A 22639-nucleotide genomic window follows, 5' to 3' on the forward strand; every position below is an offset into this window, starting at 1 on the left:
TAAAATATAAGAGAGATGAAGAGAGATAATTATGACCCATTTTGAAATGATTGCCCCTTTAATTTCTTCTTGAATTTTGGCTCGTGTTTTTTCCGATATGATAATAATGATGAAAGCGGTGGGCTCGTACAAGCGTTTGTCAAGTGACGCTACCTAGCGACCGACAATTAAAGACATTTTGATAATAATACCGTTGGGAAAAGGTATATGGGAGGGAAAGAAAATTGAAAAAGGTGGGAGCAGCGGGCGGCGGGCTGGGCAAGAATATCAGCAAGCATTTTTCATTTCTGCTGGGGGGAGTAAAAAATAATAAAATAACAGAGAAAAAGAGAATGGCGGGGGTGGGCACATCATTTGATAATCAAAAAATTCCAAATTTGTCAATTAAACCAACAAGAATAATTATTCGTCTTTGAAACGCCGGTAGAAAGATTGGACGTAGGTGAAGACGCACTTCCAATCGGGACGAGCCATGAGTACCATATCCTCCACGTCCAGCAACGGAGCGATGCCGGCCTTTTCACTTTTATTTTTAAAAGGAATTAAATAAATTGATTGAATAAAAAAATAAAAAAATGAAATTTACTCTGCCGTTTTGAAAGCCAAGGTAAAGTTGTATCTCTTGTTCTTGGCTTCGAGTTGATTGTAATCAAAAGCGTCCGGGTAGAAGTGATGGATGAGGGCGCAGAATGCCAGCCCGTCGTTCCAGCTCGAGCTGAAATTTTCTATTTGCACGTTCTACACAACCAATCAATCAGTTTTAATAGGTAAGTCACACGGAATCAAAAATTAAATGACAAGAGAACAATCAAAAGGAATTGGGAGGGAATCGAAAGGAATCCAGGATATTATAGTGTAGTCAACCCCCAAATGGACAAATGAAGCGACCGAATTATTTTTGGGGTTTTTAAGGTTTTTAATTTAATGAAAAGGAGAAAATAAATAAATAATCATAAAAAAGGGAAAGGAAGAAAGAAGAAATCCGAACCTTGTATCCGCGCGTTCTCGACTGACACCACTGGAGCAGGAAATCCTTGATACCGGAAGCAGAGCGAGACAATCCGCCACCCATCAGCCCTTGCATTGGTCCGCCACTAGCACACACACATACAACAGTAGCCCAAGGAAGTAGCGTGTTACTACTACTAGAGCCCATTACATCAGAGATTACCAACGTCCACATTTCATATCTATTTTTTGGGGGGGGTTCAATTCTTCGTTTTAATACACGCTGCGTAGTATAATAAAAACCTCCGCATTCTTTAATCAAATTCAATTGAATTTGTACAAGGAATTTCTAGAAAAAGTTTTGGGCTAGACTTTTGTACACAAACAAATGACATTTTCTTTTTCTTTAAGACGTTCTACAAACTAACTTACCGAGTCGACATTTAAAACTCACCTGGAATTGATTGGACACAATTGAAATTTAACTACAGTTGTTGCTGTTGGGAAAGATGCTTTAATGTGTGAGTCAACGGCCTATTTCAAATCAGTGCCGAACATTATTTTGGTTTTGTTTTTTGGGTCTGACATCGGTAGACGTTTGTTGTCGGTACACGTATCATCATGCAACACGTAAAAAGCAAATCAAGCAATGCGACAATGTATTGGCACACACAAACCCCATCAATCAAAAACTGATTTTTTTTAGTTTCTCTTTTCTGAATTTTTTGTATCCTAATAAAAATGTGATGAATAGATAATAATAATTAAATCAAAATTTCCACGTGAAAATAAAAACGCGATAAAATAATAGCACAATTTGATCGAGTCAAAGGAAAAAAAGCTTTTTTTTTGTTTAGTAATTACACAAAAATTTTTAAATTTTCTTTTGTGTTTTGCATTTTTTGAAAATAAAATCGGCCGCGTAATTTTGTGTTTAATTGGGAAAATAAATGTTCGGGGGAGTCACACAAATCAGCTGATATATAGCGCAGAGGAGAAAAATAATAATTAAAGAAATAGAAAAGAGGAAAAGAATTTTGGTTGTGTCCGCCACCATCTAATGAAAAATCGTGTGGAATTTTTGTGGATAAAATGAAATGACATTTGAATGATCAATCGAAATAATATAAACGAATCAATTGCAAGTGGTGGTGGTGGAGGAGTAGGAGGGTATTAACGCTAAAATCGAACGAGAGCTGTGCTGACCTGATAGTCGACGGTGGCTCGTTTGCAAAATTTTAGCATCCGCTCTTTGATCTCGGCCGTGTTGAGACGAGGCCTAGGACTGGCCGGCACGGTCAAAAAATTGGGCGTGGTCGGCCGGCTAGGCTGTTTCTCCTGTTGCGGGACACCCAGCAGTCCACTACCAACACCACTAATAACGCCACCAGCTGTTGTGGTTGTCATGGAGATTGTTGTGGCGCTATTGCTATTACTAATCAAGTTGTCGGGATTGTTGTTTTGGTTCGTTTTTTCTTTCAAGTTTGTGTGTTTTATGGGGGCGAATTAATTTTCTTTTTTTGAATACATTTTAAATGCTACTTGTAAATGACCATCTAAAGTTTAATGGATTGCTGGCTGGTTGGCTGCTGGTGGCTATTAAATAATTCTATTTTTAAACTTATATCCGAGTGTAGAGAGAAAGGAGAGTAGCGCTATGATTGCTAAATTTTTCATTAGTTCGATTATACAGTTATATTATATTAAAGGCTAAATATAGGATTATTATATTAATTATTAAGTTTTTTAATATTTAAAAAAATAAAAAATTTAGAAAAATGGTGAAACCGTGTGCACTGGCTGGTGTTGGACACGTACGCACGAAAAAGAAGCCGCGTGCAAAAATGTCGAAAAAATAAAATAAAAACAAACGGGGAAAACACACAAAAACAAACAACAAAAACACACACACGTCTTTTTCTTGTTGTTGTTGTGGGTGGGAGGAGGCTGGGAAGATAATCAAAATCACGTGCTCTTTTTTTGTGTTTGGAACATCCCACACCCCTTGTAAAGAGGGTGGGTTGCATAGAAGGGATAGCAGAGATAGAGAGGAAAGGAGGTTTGGATTATTTTACCTCGTCGACGATTTGATGGATTGATCCAGTTGCTGGAATTTGCTGAACGCCGACTGACCGGGCTGACCCGACCGAGTGAAATTCGACTGGCGCGTCGTCGTCACTAATCAAATAAATTAAATAAAACAAAATAAAATTATTTCGTTGTTGGCTGGATTGAAACAGAAAATGGACGGATAGCATACCTTCAGTTTTGGACTGGACGGTCGAAGAGCCGAATGCGTTGTTCATGCTACTGCGCTGGATCATGTCAGCCGGACCTGGATGATCAAAATAACCAAAAATTCAAAACCATTAAAAATTTGGCGCCAAAAAAAATTTAAAAAACCAAAATAATAAGAAATTAAAAAAACAAATAGAAAAAATGCAGGTGTTTGCATTCTGGACAGTGTCAAACAGACAGACACACAAAGTCAAGGTGCTTCATACCGTCTCCCCATAACATCCAATGACAAATCACCGAAATTCCATTAAAAATAAAAAGGACAACGGACAGACATTTTGATGCTCTTTAGGTTAAAACATGCCATCTTGCGGTGGGGGGGAATAATAATCGAAAAATAATTGGATGAGTTGATGGGTCGTCAAAAAATGAAAGAGAAAAAAGGAAAGAAATAAAATCAAATCAAAAGGTGATGGGGTTGGAATGTTTTTCTTGATAGGAGCGCGTGTGATGTGTTTCCAAACGAAAAAGAAAAAACAACAACGACAGAATTGATGATTCAACAACAACAACAAGTCAAATGAAAAATTGGCACAGTCCAACAAATGCTAGCGGGTGGTTGGGGGGGGATGCACAGTCTTGACAACTTGCCATCGGATGACGAAAAAGTAGTTCCTGTTGCCTGGGGGGGCATCATTAGACTCGAATGCAACGTCATGCTGGTGCACGTCGACGCCTCCCAGGCCTTGCGACGGTCGGCGAATTTATTTCGACTCGTCCCGCCCACAGATGGCGAAGATTTGCGGTCACTTGTAGCCTCGAGGCTTAATGGATTGGCGACAAAACGATGAGCGGCCGCCGCTTCCGGACTGAGAATTTGATCGGCTAAAAGTTGATTGAATAATTCGTCCACGTCACTGCCGCCGGAATTGTTGTCCAGTGACAATTGGCGGCTCATCAGCACCGATCGGGCGTGATGGTGATTCAATTTTGTCACGCTGCTGCTGGCGGCCATCGCCCTGGCGGCAGTGGGAGGAGATGGAGGAACAACCGGAAGCGGAGAAACGGCCGGAATAGAAGTGGCCGAGCCGAAAAACTGGGCAATTTCACGCTGCTTCTTCTCAGCGCTGTCGGGTGATAGCGAGGCCTCGTATTGTTTCGTGCCCACCGACGGATTCCGGCGCACCATTCCGGGCGACATTTCCGGCGGAGCCAGCGAATTGGCATTGGTGTTCAATACTAAACTCTTTGGTCTTTCCAGGTGCTGTTTGGCTTCAGAGACGATCCTGGACGAAGAGACGCTCTTCATCAGTAAACTGGTGGGCGACAGATCCGGTGGTGTCGCAGCCGCTTTCAAATTGGCCGCCGAATAATTCCGGGCCGAACTGGCAATGCTGTTGCTGTTACTGCTGCCCGCTGTCGACATGGCAGACGACATGGTTGACACGTTGCGGGCCATCAGGCCCACCAAGGTAGGACCGGGCGCTTCCACGTAATGACTGGCATCCGGCGGAGGTGCCGGAAGATGGATGGCATCCGCTCTCAATCCAGTCAGAGTCAACGAGGAAGGAGGAACTGGGCCGAAAGTCGACGAGCTTTTAGTGCGCGACAGACCGCCCAGGTCGTGGCTGCTGAGTCCGCCCAGGAAAGCCGGAGGCGTCGTCGTCGAGCGGATTTGATGCGACGAAAAGGATTTCTTGATCATTCCGGAATTGACCAATCGACTCGACTGAGGGAAACTCGGCGGCTCGTCCGGCACCGAGAATTTCTGCAGAATTTTCGTCAGATTTTTGAGACCGGAAATGGATCCGCCGGAAGTCGTGGCTGCCGGAGTTGGCGGCTGGACTTTGACGGATGGCAAGGCCGTTTTCTTATTCGTTTCGGGTTCATCGTCATCGTCGTCGGATGAGGTGGAAGAAGAGGCTTCGTCGTCACCTTCCTGATCCTCTTCCTCATCCTCGTCGTCTTTTGAATCGCTCCGGAAACTCGACTGCGTCCGCACCGAGGAACAGGAGCGATCGTTTCGCAACCGCCGGATGCTCGGGCACTGGACCAACGTCGCCGCTGCAGGGGCCACCACTTTGGTTGGCGATTGGGTGGACGGTTGGACCGTCATGCGGACGTGCTGGATCGGAGTTTCTTTCATTTCTTCCGGCCGCTTGCGAATGACCAGCGGGGACAGTGCGGATGTCCCCCCAACGGAAGAACTTCTAATGGCTCCGTTGATCTGACTGGCCTGCGGCAATGCAGTTGGGATCATCCGCATATTGATGGCCGGTTTCGGCTCTTCCGGCTGAGGCAATTTACTGGCGGAAGGTTTCGCCGGCTCTTCAATCGGTTTGATTGGTTTGGGTGGTGGCTGCTGCTTCACTTCCGGCAGAGAAGGTTTGAATTGTTTCTGCGCCAGTTGCGGCGATTGTTTGACTTCCGGCTGGATTGGTAAAGGTTTCGTCGTTTTAGTTGGAATCACTGGCGATTGGGGCGTGGTCGGCTTCTCCGATTCCGGTTTAATCTGAAACTGCAAATGACCGGCTGTGATGGATGGAACCTGGGTGGCTTGGTTGTCATCCGCACTCGACCGGCGGCTGCGACTCTGCGTCGGAGTAGTGGCCGTCGAATTCGGTCGCGACTCGAACGACGAGCGGATGTTTGAAAATTTGTTGGTCCACATGCCTCCGCCGGAAGGATCGGAAGGCAGAGAGCGGCCCAATCCGGTCGAATGCGACTCGGCGTTCTTCTGGAAGAGATTCTGAAACTTGCGGTCGTTTTCCGTCTTGATTGTCATCTGCGACGGAGCCTGGACCGGTCGCCAAGACGATCCAGGGCCGGAAGAGAAAGCTACAGTGTTGCTGCGACGGGCTCGCTCCTTCCAGCTGGGAATAGGAGCCATGGCCGCCTTGATGTACTGCTCCGCCTTTTGCAATTCCTTCTGAATCGCTGGATTCAATAAAGGCGGAATTGTCTGAGCTTCCGCCGGTTCGACGGAAGGAACTGAACTGGACTTGTCGCTGGATTCGACTGGCGCCACTGGTGGATCAGCTGCTTTCTGGGGAGCTTCCGGCAGAGTAGCAACCGGAGGAGGAGACGCGACAGGTGCGGATTTAAAGTTGAAAGCGGATGCAGGCGGAGTCAATTTGGGCGACGTTTTAGCCCGGATAAGTTGAGGAGGATGCTTCTGAACGGCTTCTACCAGCGGATTGGCTTTTTCGGGCTTAATGGCTCCATCCAGCGGATGAGTTTTCTTGTTGGCCCCTGGCGATTCAGGAGCCAATGATGGCGACGAAGGATCGCCAATGTTTCGCTCCGACATTTGGCGACTCAGCGAGGCTTTAATGGCCGCCTTGTGGATGGCGATCTGCAACGTTTCGGCCGGCGTGAACAAAACGGCCGAAGGATCCGTTTTCAAACTCGTCTGTCGCTCCTCCAACGGAACAAAAGATGCGGATGGTTCAGGAGCCTTGACCTGTTCAGCTTCTTTGGCTCCTAAATTCAAAACGCCAACCGTCACCACTTCCTCCTCCTCATCTTCTTCCTCCTCGCTCTCTTCCGGCTCCTTGGGAACTAACTTCTCTTCCGCTTTGACCTGCTGGACCAGTTTCTCCACTTGCTTCTCTTCCGCCTGGACAGGTTGTTGCACTTTGGGGCTGTCAGGAGCCGCAGGAGGAGCAGCTTTCATGGAGAGGACCCAACTGTGGCCCGATTTGCTGGGCATGAGACCGGCTGCCATGACGACAGGTGAGGGCGGATCAGGTGAGAGCGGAGTCTGCGGTGCGGATGACAAATCGATGGATCCGATCCGGTCGACCGACGAGCTGCGGCTGCTGCTGTTCCAGTTGAATTTCCTCAGCGAACTCGATTTGATATCCGGCGTGTTGAACGGAGATGATCCAGCGGCGCCGACGCTTTCACTCCGCATAAAAGGTTTCGGCAACCTGGGCGCGTACAATTCGCCCAGTGATTTCTGCTTCAGCAACGGATAGGCCGACGGCTCCGACGTTTTCAATTTGAATGAGGCCGGCGGCGATTCGGCGGCATCCGCACGGATGTCTTCCATCGATTTGCGGGTGGCAGCCGCCAAGCGGATGGATTTCCTCAAATCGACGCTGACTTGCCCGTCCATTCCGGTCGTCGTTTGAGATCGTTCCGCTTTCTTTTTAGCCAATTTCACCTTCCAGGGAACGTTGGAATTGTTGTTGCTCTTATTCCGGCTGCTGCTGAGACTGCTGGAAGAATCCGAATTCTTGATTTCTTCCGGCTGCTTTTCTACAATCTTTTCCGGTTGTTTCTGTTTTTCCACCGGCCGTTCAACCGGCCGTTCAACCGGTTTCTGTTGTTTGTCAACTGGCCGTTCCGGTTGTTTCAACTGGACAACGGGCCGTTCGGCCTGTTGTTGTTGCTGTTGTTTCTGCACAGGCCGTTCGGGTTGCTTCTGTTTCTGCAAAGGCCGGGCCGGCTGCTGGAGAGTCAAGGCCGTTACCTGGGCAGGAGGAGTTTGAGGCGTCTGTGGCGTCTGCGGTCGTGAGTTTTGATGCGACGGTGGCGAGGCCGGCTGGACTTTATTCAACGAGAAGGAAGGCAACCGGACGGCCGGCGCCGGAATTTTAGGCGTGACGACAGGAGCTGGATTCAATTCCGGTTGGACAAATCGACCGCGAATGCCCGATTTTTCCAGCAACTTGATTTTGCCCGGCGCTGCACAACTGGAATTGTTGTTGTTGTTGCTGGACGTGTCACGACACCAAACGGGTCGGCAAACGGCAGCCGAGGCCGTCGTCGTTGTTGTCGTGGCCAGGAAATCTTTGGGCGATCGCCAATGAATTTTGGGAGGCGGGAGTGGACTGGGCGTTGGCGTGGGACTGGGACTGGTGACGGGCGTGTTGGGCTCGGAACTGGAACGCCACGACAGTCGGTTCGTTTGACGCTCGGCTGGATCGCTGCTGGACACGTTCAACAAAAAGGAATTGGGTCGAGATACTGGCCGTTCCACTTGGGCCGTCGTGAAGGTTTTCGCCCGCAATTTCACGCACGTGATGCCCGTCAAAGAATTGACCGATCCCGGTGGACTGGCCACTGTGATGGTCGCCGTCGCTTTGCCCGTCTTCCCTTCAACTTTCGGACTTTCGACCGGTTTCGTCCTAGTCGGCGACTGTTTGGCTGGACTCGACTGGACGGGAGTTGCAACGGATCGAACCGGTGTGGCAGGGACGGGCGGAGTCGCTGGGACGGGCGGATCTGGAACCGGTGCGACGGGTTGACTGTCGGTGGCCTGCAGGTGATTCAACGACGTTTTCAGCCGGTCAATGAGCCCAATCAATTCAGATTGCTGTTGCGGATGAATCCGCCACTGTTTGTCTAATCCGCCGGAAGCGAGGTGCTGGTGGAGAACTTCTTGGTGATCAGCCGCCGAGGGTCCGGCATTGAATTCCGCCAAATCGTCGGGTTGCAGTGACGTTTTCAGTCGATCCAAAACGCTGTCGACTTGGCGGAGGAAATCTCGCGCAGCCGGAATCGTCTCTTCCGGCGGTGCGGTCGAAGGCAGACTTGGCTGTTGTTGTTGTTGTGGTTGGTGTTGTTCCAGCGAGAGTTTGGCTAAATTAGCCATGAAGGAATTCAAATCCGACTGGCTGTGATTCGATTGCGTCGTAGAATCTTCACCCGATTCCGTGCCGGAGTCGAACAATTCTCCGCTTTCTTGCGACTGAAGCGCCGCTGGATGGGCAGGTAAATCGTTGGGAAGAGGAGGAGCTTCAACTTGTTGTTGTTGTTGGTTGTTGCTGTCGTTTGTCGTTGAGTGAAGGGTCTGAGCCTGTCGTCTGACCCAGTCCATGACGTCGCTGTTGGCGACCTGATTGACTAGCGTCACGTTTGGCGAGTTGGCAGTGCCGGAAGAAGAAGAAGATGAAACGGAAGAGGAAGAAGATTGGGAGCAAGAAGGAAGAAGAGTGTCGCCATCGTTGACTGGAAATTTAGAAAAAATGTTGGCCAAGGAAAAAATCACCAAACCAAACCACCAAAGGGAAAAGAAATTGGTTTTGATTTTGATAAATTGATTATATAACACGGCAGAAAAATAAGAAACAACAACCCAAACTTGAATTAATTGATGAACAATAAATTGGGTTAATTCGAAATGAACGAATGAAAATGAGATGGTGAAATAGGAAGAAATAGGAGAATAGGAGAATAGGAGAGAAGAAGTGATTAGTTGCACTCGACACAAAAATAAATTTCCATCTTTTCCCTCCAACGCGTTTTCGTTTCTTATTTCGTTTTGTTGGGAGTTTTCTCTGCCGATTCGTTCGTGTGTGCTGGGCACGTGACCGGCTAATGTTCAATCAGGCCGTCAGGCCCTTCTCCCGTGTATCGCCACACACTCACACACGTACACACACACATAAACACACACCACACACTTGATCGAGTCAAAAGTTCAAAAAAAGGAAAAAACATTTTTGGCAAAAATTTGGCGCCGACTTTTGAATTTCATTAAAAGATAAAAGAAGAAGGATAAAATGGGCGTGGCTTTGTTGGTGGGGTTTTTACCTTTGACGTCGCTGAGCAGAGTCTTGATGCGGGCGCGGAGTTGACGTCTCGTCTCGTAATCGTTGCAATTATCCAGCTGGACATTGACGCGGCCAGAAGAAATGAATAGAAAAATACAAAATTTAGAATTTTATTTCTGCGGTCAATTTTGCTTAAATCTTTTCCGTTTCTCTTTTCTCTTCTACTTTTACTTCCCGCCCACTCATTTTATAAATAGACTTTCTCCTTCCTTCACAAGAGACGGCCAAACAAAAGAGACGTGTGCAGCTGCACACAGGGCCGTTGCCATGCAAAACTCACGAACGACTCGAATAAACAAAAATCCAAATTTCTTTTCTTATTTACTTTTTTAGTCCCAGAATTGTTCAATTATTTTCGGTTGTCGTTTGGTCCTTACCATTTCGTTGAGCTTGAAATCGTCGGTGCACGTGCTGATGTCGATGCCGTCAATCACGCAGCCCGCGGTAGTGGCGGCCCGGCCGGCAGCTGTTCCCGATATAGAAGAAGACGAAGAAGTTTGCGCCATTCCTGTGCCTATTCCAATGCCTCCAACAATTCCCACGCCGTTTCCAATCTGAAAAATCCCAACGGGACCGAAAAACAAACAAACAAACCAACACACACACCCGCAGGACACACGCCAGTTATTAGACACTTTTTCTTTTAATTTTTCCAACTTTCGTCACAGTGGCACTTGAATTTCATCCGTCAAAATGATATAAATCGTGTACACTCGGCGATTGGTAGGTGGGGGGGGGGGTAGAAAAAAGAGGGAGGGATAATTTGTTGGTGAGAAATTGAATGAAAAACACGTGCCGTGTTTCTTGGCAATGAAAATTAAAAGAAGAAATAAAAGGATTTCTATAGTTGTTCTTCTCCAAGTGTCTACCGGACGGAACGGCAGCCAAAGACGGACTGACTGTGACTCAGCCAATGCGACTGGGTGCGGTGGTGGTGGCAAGGGGATAATACAAAACAGACACGCCGCACATCGACGACGACCAGCAACTCCCCCCCAGAAAAAAAACCCCCAAAGGTGAAAAAGAGAAACAACAAATTTTTCTTCTTATTTTTTCCAGTTGCTCGTGCAGGAGGGGAGAGAAAAACAAAAACAGACGGCCCCACCCGCCACCCTCGTGCACAACAAGAGTCCTCTGGGTTGGTTCCCGTTAAAAATAAACCGGCTCCCGAGACTTTCACGTTGGTTGCACGGGTTGTTTTAACTTGTTTTTCTTCCACACAGACTTGTGGGTGGGTGGGAGATGTGGCGACTGCCCTTACATGGGCACCACCCAGCCACGCAACAGTCGCTCCTTTTATTTGAGATGGGGACGACTCCTCCCTTTTCTTCTCCCTACCACCTCATCTTCTTCTTCTTCCCTTTAACATTTTCGGGTGCTGCTGCTGCCCCCCAGTTCGCCTTGCTCCACTTTTGACGTTTAAAAATACAACAATAAACAAGACGGGCAAGTTGGGCAGAGAGCAGAGAGTAGCGCGTGCTCGACCTACAGACTCGCCCAACAATTTCACGGTCTACCGGCTGTCGCTCTCATTTCCCAAGCCCCAAAAGAAAAACATAAAAACGACCCAAAATTGCAAAACAAGATTTGAATTTGCCGCCCTTTTCTTGACTGGTTTGGTTGTGCCAAAAATCGGCCAAGTGGCGAATAACAGACCAAGGCCAAGTCGCCCCAATATCACCTGACGCCAATATACGAGCCCATAAGAAGAGAAACCGGACCTGGCCATTCATATCGGATTAGATTCACAGCCAAATGGGCCGTGAATATAATCTCTGCTGGCCGGCCATAATTGTCATATATTTTTGGGTGGTAGTGGTGGTTGTCTTACATGGTCATCGATGGCGAGTTGGGTGGCGGTTGGATGCTGGACGGTGCTGGTTCGAGTCGTTTGGAATTTGGCCGTTGAAGATGAGCGACGGGTCCACGACGTGCCACTGTCCTCGTCCTGTCCAGATTCAAAAGACGATCCCGTCCGTTGCTGCGTCGCTGTCCGGCTCAATCTCTGCACGTAAAGAATTAAAATAAAAGGTTAGTCCGTTTGCATCAGTGAGTCACTTTGACTTTGCATGGCAGCCACTGGCGTCGTCTGCTACTATCTCTGCTACTATCTGCCGCGACGTGTGTTGGTGTGATGGCCAAGCCGGCCAGGGCCATCCATCACACGTCGTTGACACTTTGACTCGATCCCAAAAAAAGTGCAACAACAACAACAACAAGAAAGAAAAGCTCGTGCCCATATCAGTTGGCGGCCAACCACATCCATTCACAGTCGTCGCCCAGAACCCAAAAAAAGTAACGGGCTTTAGCCGGCCAACCTTTCACCATATTCGATTGTCTGTCCAGGAGAACCTGGGAAAAAAAGCCTCGACGCCTTTTTGGCCATTCAACACGACACAAGGCAACTTGCACATTACCTAATCGGGTAGAGCAACAACCCTCAAACTAATGTTCATCAATCAAATGGGAAAAACGACATAAAATAATAAACAACAACCCCAAAAAGAGCCAATGGAATATAATCATCAATCTCCTTTTATCTTTTTTCCCATTTTTTAGCCCAAAGGGGAAAATGACGGGGCCACAACTGCCAAACGATGGCCATCTAAGGAGCCCAGTCAAATGTCTGCAACTCGTTCATTTAACTGGGTGGCTGGTGGCCATTAAGACAAGTCACTTGACCCACTTGAAATGCTCCAAACTTCTTTTTTCTTATTTTCAAAAGAGATGATTTGGCCCAGTCAAATGTTTGACACGCCACCGCAGTTCGGTCGGTGGATCAAGGCCAAGAAAATAAGAAAAGCCACACAACTAACGTGAATTTCCATCAAGAAACGGCGTTCGTGTTTTGATCCGGGACTGGATGGATTTTGACTGTGTCACTTTTCACGAATTTGATGACTCACCCGAAAATAAGATAACGAAATAAAAAGAAAAATTCAAGTTTGGGAGGGTTGCGCTCATTTATGGATCTAACCTTGCCCCCGCTGGCAACTTGACATGGCCGGCCACCACCCCAAAAAATAAAGACTGGCCGACTCTTTTTCCCGTCTGACCCTTTTTCGTTTCTAATTGAACGACAACAAAACCAAAAACAAAATTTTAAATTTTTCGGTCGTTGAAAACGGGACAGGTGAAATGGACGTGAGCCAAAATGGACAAGTAGAAATGTAAATTTAAATTTTATGATTTTTACCGTTCCGTCGGCGCTTCGCTCTTCGGTGCACGAACTAAACGACTGGACGGATCCTTCCGGTTGCTGCTGCTGCGACGACACTAGTACACTTTTGTCACCTGCTGCACCAAGGGGAATGAGGCCGGCAGAAGAGGCGGCCTGCTCCGTGCACTGCACCAGAATTTGTGCGCCAATGAGTTTGTTGAGCAGCGACAAGGAGCGCTCGTCCTCACTGCCAGCGGCTCCCGATCCTAAACAATTGCACAAGACATACCACGTCAATGAAACGAGAAAAATGAAGATGACGGCCGACAACGTCATGACGCAACCGTCCAAAAGGCAACCGACAAAAGTGTGGCGAATAAGAAACGAAAAGACAAAAGAGAATCGACAAAATAATTCGATCGATTCTTTAGCGAGAAATAGCAAAGAAATCCCATCCCGTTGTTGGCTACTTGGATGTGTGTCAGCTCCTATTTTTAGGATCTAGAAAAGGAGGAAGTGAGGAGCCCCACAGCACAAAACCAGGAGCCAAGGAAAAATTTTTGAGAAAAAATGAAGACGTACCAGCATCTCCGGCGCGCATGCGTCCAATTATGTCCTGCATTCCTCTGACTGGAGTGCGATCCTGCAGGAAAGATTTCGACGTTGTCGAGGTGAAATTCGACCCCGTTTCCACCGGGGCAACAGGAGCCGATGGCTCGTTGTTGACAGTGGCCGTCGACGTTTGATTGTAAGAAGTTCGACGTTCGCTGCTGGACACAAAAGTGTGGCTCTCCCGTCTAGATGACAATCCATTTTCATCCATCGAACGCTCCTGGCTCTGTCGATCCATCGACACTCGGCTCCTTAAAAAAAAGTTTAAAATTAAAAACCAACAAAACAATTAGAAAAATTTAAAAACTAAAAATTACCGAGCGGGGGAGATGCGGAGGGATTCGGAGCGGACCAGACCGATGGATCCGCTTCCGTCGCCATTGTTTTGCGAGCGGAAACTGTTGGAGCGGAAGATGAGACCGGCCTTGGGGTAGGCGGATGATTTGCTCGCCTGCGGCTGATTCTTTTCATCACCCGACACCAGGAACTTTTGGGCCAGGGCACGGACTGAAGCGCCCGTCGCCGGAAGAGTTTTCACTCGCGGCTCACCACCCGATCCGAACGGGGCGTTGTTCTCCGGCTGGCTGGGACGGTAGCGATTGTTGATGCTGCCCGTCCGCTGGAATGGCGAAGAAGCGGTCGATTCGGTGCTGGACATCGTCACTGCGGATGTGGAAGACATCCGGTTGGATCGCAGCGGAAGCGGAGAAGCAGGAGAGTAATTGCTAGTCTGAACCGGAAGAGGAGTAGGCGGGGCCTCTTGGTTCATGGAAAGCTTGGCCATGCTGACTCGCGACTGGACAGGCTGTTGCGGCTGTGCCGGCGGAATCTCGGCCATTTTCGGAATAATTGATGCGGAGGAAACGGTGGGCGGAGCAGCCACTACGGCAGGAGTAGTAGTGACTTCCACGTCTCGCGGAAGCGACGGCTCTCTCGGAATGGATTTCCTACGCCAAGGCGTCGGGTCGTCGCCCGTCGGCACAGGAGCCACTGGAGGAGCAACAACAGTCGACGTGTTCCTGCCAGGAGCCAATGCGGTGGGCGCAACGACAGTCGACGTATTCCTTCCGGCGACGGAAGAAGACGAATGCGACTGGAGTTGGAATGTCGAAGTGGAACGAATCGAATGGCCCGTCGTTTCGCCCGACAAGACAAAAGGCGCAGGGGCGACGGTAGGGACAGGAGTCCTGGCCGGAACAGCTGATGGATTGGTTGGCAGAGTAACGCTGGATGTGTGAGTCTGGACGGACGACGGTTCCACCTCGACCGAGAATTTGCGCGGCTGCTGATGCTGGGATCCGCGTCGGGTGTCCATCTTGACGTCCTGGACACTGTTGTACTGGATCGTGCTGTAAGGAGTGGCCACTCCGCTGCTGCGGCGATCCATCAAACCGGAAGCCGGAATTTCCGTCACAACAATCGACGAGCTCTGCACCGGATTCAATTGGATTTCGATGCTCGACTCGATGCTGGCCTTGCGTGTCGTCTCCATCGTCGTCAATTCCACCTGCGACGTCTTGCGTGATGACGTCAGTTGGTCGTGGTCGTCGTCTTTGACGGGAGATGGCACCTCTTGCGGTGACGGTGACGACCAATCCTTGGGCTTCTTCAAAATTCCCGGCCGTTTCATGGGCGGCGAGGCCAGCGGGCCGGTAGGAGCCTGTGAAGTCGACAATTCCTGGTGTCGTTTGATGATCGTCTGGAACGACTCTGAGCGTGATTCGATCGTCTGTTCCATCGACGGCTGGTCGGGTTCATCCGGCGAGTCGATAGGCGCCACAAAGGAATCCTTCAGTTTGGCTTTGGGGCGAGTGGGCGACGGTGGCGGGGCTTCAACGGCCGTAGCTTCGGCGCTCGACACTTGCTGCTCGTGAATGCGGATAATTTCACGCAGGGCTTGACTGCGCTCGCTGATGATGGGCTCGGCCCGATCGCCGTCCGATTCCGTGTCCATCGAATTGGTAAAAGTGTCGCGTAATTTGGCACGCGGCTTCTCCACCGGTTCCAGTTCGCCTTTATTTTAATTCAATTTCAATTAAAAATTTAGAAAATTATTTTAATTGAATTTGAATTGATTCACCTTTAGGCTGTTGCTGGATCGTTTGCCATTCGTGCAACTTTTGCAATTCCGTCAGCGTTTGCGATCGCTCAATAATGATCGGCTGCGGAGCTTGACCTGTAAATCAATTAAAGTCATTGTAATAAGATTGAAATGATTTAAAGTTAAAATGTTTTACCTTCTTCCGGGGCGCCGGGAAGGTTTAGCGGTTTAGTCGGACGACGACGCAATGCGCCCAGACCGAAAAGTGGACGTCCATTCTCATCCATGGGTCCAGTTCCGTAACTGGAAGTGATGTCGAGCGTCTCCGGATTAGATTCCGGCTCGGGCAGGTGAGTTGGCGTTTTGACCATCATATTGGCCTCTGACGACTGGCGACGCCACGGTGCCCGGCTCATTTTAGGACTGGACGTCTCGGAAGATCCTTCCTGATCCGACGAGGTTGCCGCTGCTGCTGATGAGGAGGTGACGTCACCGTTGACCTGGTCGCCGTCGGCCACCGTCACCGTCGGCTGCTCCTCGGCCACCCGCGGGACAAATTCTTTCGTCTCCGACCGGCTGTCGTACGGCTGACTAATTTTGCGCACATTTTTCGTCTGCTGCTGCGTCAGTGACGTCTTCCGGCTCACCGACTCGCTCGTCATTGTCTCTTCCGTCACTGTCGTCGTGCTGGACGACAGAGTCGAGACGGACGAACTCATTTCAACGTCCTCCAACAGTCGCTCGACCTTTACCGGTTCTGGCAAGGACTTGACAACAGGTTCCTCGGCAACAGGAGCCACCACCGGCTCCTTCTTGGCTTCGACAGGAGCCACCGGAACAGGTGACGGCTCCTTTTTCTTGAAATCCGGAAGTTTATTCCGGTTGACGGCCGGTTCAGATGGTTTGGGGGTAGTAACAGCGGCCGCTGGAGCTGGTGCGGCTTTCCGCTGTGGCATGGGCGAAGAGATGGCCAGTCCCAATTTCTTTTTGACGGTGCGGATGTGAGCGCGGATGCGGCTCCTATCGTCATAATTGGTGGCCGTGTTTAACATGTTTTCCAACAAAGTCAAATCTTCAATATCCTCAATGACTTGATTGGCTCCGCTGGGCAGGGATGGAGTGTCATCTGCAGGTGTAACAGCAGATGCAACAGGTGTCGATTCCTGTTGTGTTGGCGTCGGTTGGCGGACAGACGCCGTGGGCGTCGCGATCTCCTTGGCTGGCGATGGGGAACGCGACTTGGAAAATAAACCGGAATTGTTACTGTTGGGACGGGCAATGGGCACTGATTTGGTGCTCGATGAATCGGACACGTCCTTGACCAAAGACGGACGGTCCAGCTTGTTGATCCGGTTGGCCGGCTCCCACAGCTTCGTGTTTTCCCTCTTGATGGTCGAAGTGTTGGATGTCGACGAACTTTCAAAAGACGAGCGGATTTTAGAGATGGACGCCGTGCCACCAGTGGCCGTCTGAGCAGCTGCCACCGATTCAGGAGCTTTAGGAGCCTCCGATCCATCAAACGAATCGGAATGGAAAAGGGAGCGAGCCTTTTTGACGACCGACGGGCTGCCCAGCACTGGACTGGCGATCGACAATCGACTGCCGCTCTTGTTCAAAGGTGAAGTGGCGCACTCGACGGCTCCTTCCATCGGCGGATGCATTGTCACAGACAATTTCTTGGGACGTTGGATCGGATTCTCTTCTCGACTTTCAGCCACAACTTCCGCCACTGGCGTCTCCTCTTCTTGTGGAGTAGCGGATGACAAATCTTCCGGTTCATCTGCTTCTACTCCGTTCGTTTGCGCTGGTGGCGCCACCACCGGCTCTTCTTCATCAATGGCCGGTTTTTGGCCCTCTGGCGCCGGAGGCGATGGTGAATGACCGTCGTGGTGATGATGGCCGTCGTCGTCGTCATGGATGTGCGGATGGGATCCGTGCAGTGCGCAGCCTTCAGTGTCCACATACTTTTCCACAACACTCATGACGTTGTTGTGCAGATCCTTCCGGGCCGGACGGCCGATGCCCGAAATACCTTTGGATCGGTTGCTGGAACTGGCGCTGCTGCTGGAATTGACCCGCCATGGTTTATCCTCGTCACGGTCACGCACGGTGATGGTCCTGGTCGTTTCCACCGTGCGGATCATTGTTGGGCGGCCGATGGATGAGCCCGGCTTAGTCGAAGACGGACTGGCCAGCTCCTTCCTTCCGGTTGAAGTGGTGGTGGTGGTTGAAGTTGACGACCGGTTGACGCTGGTGGTCGTTTTGGCAGCCATTCCTTTTTTATTGTCCGGAGTAGAAGACGAGACGGATGTGACTCGGCTGGATGACGTCGAGCGGGTCGAGACGGGCTCGGCCGCTTTGCGACTCGAGACGGGAGTCGTCGGTCTGTTGGACGACGTGACTGGACGTTTCATTCCGGTCGTTTTGCTGACGTCTTCCACCTTTTCCGACTGGATTTCCTTCTCCAATTGCAAAAATTCCGTCACCGAGTCATCAGCCGCCGGCGAATCGGCCACGGCCGGTTTCTTGCCCTTCTGGGCAGAGATGGGCGTGCTCGTTAGACGGGGAATGCTGCACTTGATCAGAGATGCGGATGGAGATGATGGCGATTTGGCGCTCGATTTATTAGCGCCGCTGGATGTGTTGGAAGAGCTGTAAGCGTTGCGGTTAATTCCGCCCAATCCAGTGCGACTTGTCGTGTTGGATGCCGCTGTTGTTTGTCTGCGCAGTTCGGCGGAATCGGCCCGTTTCTTGGCCGGAGCTGTGGCCCCACCTCTAGAAGGTGATTCCGATGGCGTCCGCTTCGTCCTAGTGGCGCTGCTAGTCGTCACAGTGGCTGGTTTCGATTCCGGAACAATGAGCTCCTCCACTTGCTCTTCCAGATTGCCGACCGATTGATTGGAAACATCCGAATCCATGCGGATGAAACTGTCCTGGTTGATCGACTGGTGCTGTTGGGTCGTCATCGAAGTAAAAGTCGACGTCGTCGACGTCGTCTGGTTCAACTCCAAACTATCGGCCAGACTGTGGGTGTCCACATTGTCCGGCTCGGGCAAATTATTATCCAGCGAATCCGCCTCGGACACGTTGTCGTCAATGACGCCCGTCTCAAACTTCTTCTTGGCCACAGTGGCACTCTCCTCGACGCCAACGTCGTTGGTCGTCGTGATGGCGATGATGGACGATCGCCTCAGGGCAGCATCAACGGCTGTGATTCCGCCCGATCCGGATCCTTGAGTGTCGTCGTCAATGTCGTCAATCACTTCGTCTTCATTCTCCTCCAGTACGGCGCCGTCAGAGACCCTCTGGCGGATCGTTTTGGTCAAAGTGACGCGCTGGGTGACGGGATTCGATTGGCCGGATTCCCGGATGCGCCTCCAAGTTTCCGTCACCTCCTGGATGGTGAGAATGTCGCCCTCCTGGAATTCTCGGCGATGGGAAGACGATTTCAATTCCTGGTAGGAAGAATCCGATAAAACGGAAATGCTCAATTCTTCCGGCCGGATGCTGAGGCTCTTTTGAATTTGTTCATCGGCCGCCATAATCAGCTGTTGACTGCCGGAAAGCGAGTCGGGCGTCATGGCCCGTTGTTCGCTACTCGTTTCCATTTTAGTGGTGGTGGATTCGCTGGATGCGTCGGCATCGCCGGAAGCGGCCAATACCATCTGGTAGCGTTTAGTGCGGACGCTACTCTTGCGGCGGATTTTCTCACTAACGGCGTCTTCCTCCTGATTGGCGTCGTTGCGACGCTTCTGTTGGCTGTTGATTCCATCCGTCTCGTCCGTTTCCATGGCGGATGAGGACGTGATGGATGTCGTCGTAGTGGCGGCGCTGGTCGTCGAGAAATTGTAAGACGACGACGAAGTGGCCGACTGGGACGGAAGGGAAGCGGCCGACGGACTTCCGGCCGTCATGACATCATCCGAAGTGTAGAAATCCTTGAGACGCTTTTCACGCAACTTGTACATCCGGGCGCGGATGCGTCTCTTTTCAGCGAAATCCTCCGTCACTTGCCACTGCAAAAATAAATTCAATTTTAATTAAAAATCAAATGGGATACCAGATAATTTAAAAATTATAGAGACCATTTGTTTGAGGACATCCTCATCGTCGATAGTGTCAATGTCGACCGTATCCATGGTGATAGCCGCGGGGCAAATAATAAAAAAGTCAACTTTGAATCACTCGAAAATCCTGCGAAAAAATGAAATAAATTCAAAATTAAATGTCACAAGTTCCATGAAACTTTTTTGGTTTCTTGTTCACACACGAAAAAATAGAAAAAGGCAAACAACAATAAAGGTCAGGTGATCCTTAACAGAAACCCAACAACAAGGTCTCGTAACCCTTTCACTTTCAAAATTCTTATTTTTTAAAGGGGAGAGACTCTTGTCGGGAATGTCTGGATCGAGTCTGATGCAGTTGAGCCACCCACTCACGACCCAATTGGTGTGGGACTTTCCACCCAACAATTTTAAAAATATGTTTTATTTTTTTTGTTACATGCGTACCTGTTGATTTCTCGGTATTTAAAAATAAATCGGAATGCGTCGTTCAAGGGAAACGCAAATGAACTCGACACGTCAAAAATTTCCAAACACAAAAATAAACAAAAAAACTTTTAATTATCCAATGGGATAAAAAGTGAAATCGATCGACTAGAATTATTTAAAAGACTCGATCTGACGGGTGTAGAACCTGATCTTAATCCACGTCCATCACATTTTATTGGCTTAGAAAAATTGGGGTTTTAAATTTTCAGGTTTTAAAAAATAAAATAGAAAAGGTTCGCACGCCCCGACGTGAATCATCCATTTTCCTCTTTATAATTCGAATTGTTTCGAGATTGAAAGTGTTCCCGCCACATCATCATCATCATCATCATGGAGTGTACAGCAGCGTAATAGTTTGACCCCGATTTCTAACTCCTCTCTCTTTTTCTATCCCTTTACATGTAAGCCAATCAACATTTGAATAAATAACAAAACAATTTTGCCTTTCAAATGTTTTTTGGCCCATCAAATATTCACCGATTCCGATCTAGTTTTACTCTTATTTTGTTGGGGGATATTCAATCCATTTTCTATTTTACTCCTCATTAATTCCGGGCTCGTTAAAGCATCTTCGACTACCCCCAGCCAAAGAATCCTCACAAGGAAGATTCATTTTTTCTTTTGACCAAAGAAAGATGATGGCACAGAAAAAAGAGAAAATTCTTTTTTTCCATTTGGACAGGCTAATTAAATATTCATGGGGAGAAAAATAGTTTGTATTATCCAGCCCCCAAGCCCCTGAAAAAGATGACTAATCAAAAAAGAAACAATCGACAATTCTAGTCCATTAATGACCCGATAAAAAAAGAACAAACAAAAAATGTTCATTTTTAAAAATAACGTCAACTGCATTTAAACCCCTTGAAATGTCTAGAAAAATAAAGAATATAAAATTTAAGAAAAAAGGGGTTATACACACATATAGAGGAGAGTTGTGAAGTGGAAAGCCGGTGAGACTATGCACAGACTGTGGATGAGATGCCCGAATAAGGTTTTGTCTCTCTCCTTCTCTTTGAGGGGGGTGCATGTCCATAAATGGAATGAAATAAGAATGAAAAAGAAAAACTATAAAAGAAAAGAGAGATGCCCTTTTTGGTACGTGTACACTCTCTCTCTCCCTTCTGAACAAAACTTTTCCTTTTTATCTTTTTTGTCTGATTTTCTTATTCTCCGATGGAGCGAAAGAGAAGAGATAAAAGGAGGCGAATACCTGTGCAATAGAAGGAGAGAGGTTCCATAGCCCATGACTCATGAACGCAGGTAAAAAAAAAAGAAAATGTTTTAAAAAAAACAGGTCGTCGTCGTTCGTCTCAGTCACAAGAGAATGAACAAACCAAAACGAACGAGAGAAAATCTCTTGAACTAAAAAACTCGCTGTCAAGGGCACACGCTCAAACCGAAAAAATCCTTTTTAAAAATTCAACAATCTTTATCTTTCTTTATCTAAATATTTTTTCAAATCATTAAGACGTCTCTGTATATGTATCTATATAGCGAAAAATGTATAATCTAACGGGCCAGTCACGAATGACAAAAGTCAACGGACTTTTGAACGTTGTACCTGGTTGTACCGTTTCTCGGCCGGACTGATTACGGGACGTGATAAAATACTTAAAATACAAATATTCACCTTTTTTTGGGCGGATGAGAAACGGCCTGGTGTAGTCGTCGTCGAGTGGGAAATTCCTTAAGAACAAGGGGGCCCTTTTTGGTTTAAATTAGAGAAAAATGATCCGGTGGGTGTCGTTGAACATGGCAACCACCTTCTTCTTTCTCTTTGTTGGACAACAAAAACACAGGCAGCAGCAGCAGCAGATGGTTATAGCAAATTTAAAAAAGCTGATGGCAATAGCGACGCTTTTTCTTTTTAAAATCACCTTTTAGGATTGAGAGGAGAAACTTGGGAAGAAGACAGCGGGAGAGCAAAGTCCCTCACTGGCGCTTGGTGTTTTGGGCAACGTGCGGTCTCGACGGTGGACGGCAGTCGACTGAAACACAAGTCGTGAGTCTACTCGGCTTCAGTCCTCCGGTTGGTGGTGGTCACACACAAGTCCGCAGCCAACGGGGGTGGTGGTGGTGAAAGCCTGTGGTGTGTGTGTCTATACAGAGAGACCCAAAAAATATAATTCTTTTTTCCTTCTTCTTCTTACCTGGCCAAAATAACAGACGTGAAACCGCCATCGCACGCAAACACGAGGGTTTTTCGGTTGTTGTTGTACCGTCATTTTCGGGCGAAAGGAGATTCCCGTTTCATCACGAAACGTCGACGACCTGCAATATAGAAATGTTCTTCTTCTTCTTCTCATGGGCTCAGCTGTAATTGCTTAGCGTTTGGGCTGCAATTGAAAATCTGCCAGTCCCTCGTTTCTTTTTGGTTGGGGGGCTTTCTCCAACATTTTCTCCTGGCTCTTATTTTTGTCACACCACACACCTGCAACGAGTAATTATTTGCCAAGTGGATAAAAGAGAAACACACAACATTAAACATGTGTGCAATCACCTTGAAAAATGTGTGTCACCCATC

At 48.5% G+C, this 22639-nt stretch overlaps 1 protein-coding gene across 5 annotated transcripts; it reads right to left on the reverse strand.

Annotated features, from left to right (window-relative positions):
* Positions 1-102: 102 nt before the first annotated feature.
* On the reverse strand, positions 103-22192 carry LOC124312778 (serine-rich adhesin for platelets-like). 5 transcript variants are annotated; one of them, XM_046777214.1, is made up of 17 exons: positions 21993-22192; positions 21746-21819; positions 19648-19756; positions 15759-19578; positions 15602-15697; positions 13839-15534; positions 13492-13772; positions 12946-13175; positions 11581-11754; positions 10127-10303; positions 9730-9805; positions 3838-9144; positions 3209-3283; positions 3024-3126; positions 2155-2383; positions 587-738; positions 103-523 (listed from the first exon to the last, which is right to left on the reverse strand). In XM_046777214.1, exons 3-17 carry the CDS (start codon positions 19699-19701, stop codon positions 403-405), a joined length of 12591 nt encoding a protein of 4196 aa, XP_046633170.1. In that variant the 5' UTR covers positions 19702-19756; positions 21746-21819; positions 21993-22192; the 3' UTR covers positions 103-402. The 5 variants fall into 5 exon arrangements, with proteins under 5 accessions (XP_046633170.1, XP_046633169.1, XP_046633172.1 ...); XM_046777213.1 differs by having other exon boundaries at positions 21746-21890; XM_046777216.1 differs by lacking the exons at positions 2155-2383; positions 21993-22192 and adding an exon at positions 989-1094 and having other exon boundaries at positions 21746-21960.
* Positions 22193-22639: the final 447 nt, after the last annotated feature.

Source organism: Daphnia pulicaria, chromosome 9, assembly GCF_021234035.1.
Source record: "Daphnia pulicaria isolate SC F1-1A chromosome 9, SC_F0-13Bv2, whole genome shotgun sequence".
In the NCBI taxonomy this organism is placed as follows: Eukaryota; Metazoa; Arthropoda; class Branchiopoda; order Diplostraca; family Daphniidae; genus Daphnia; species Daphnia pulicaria.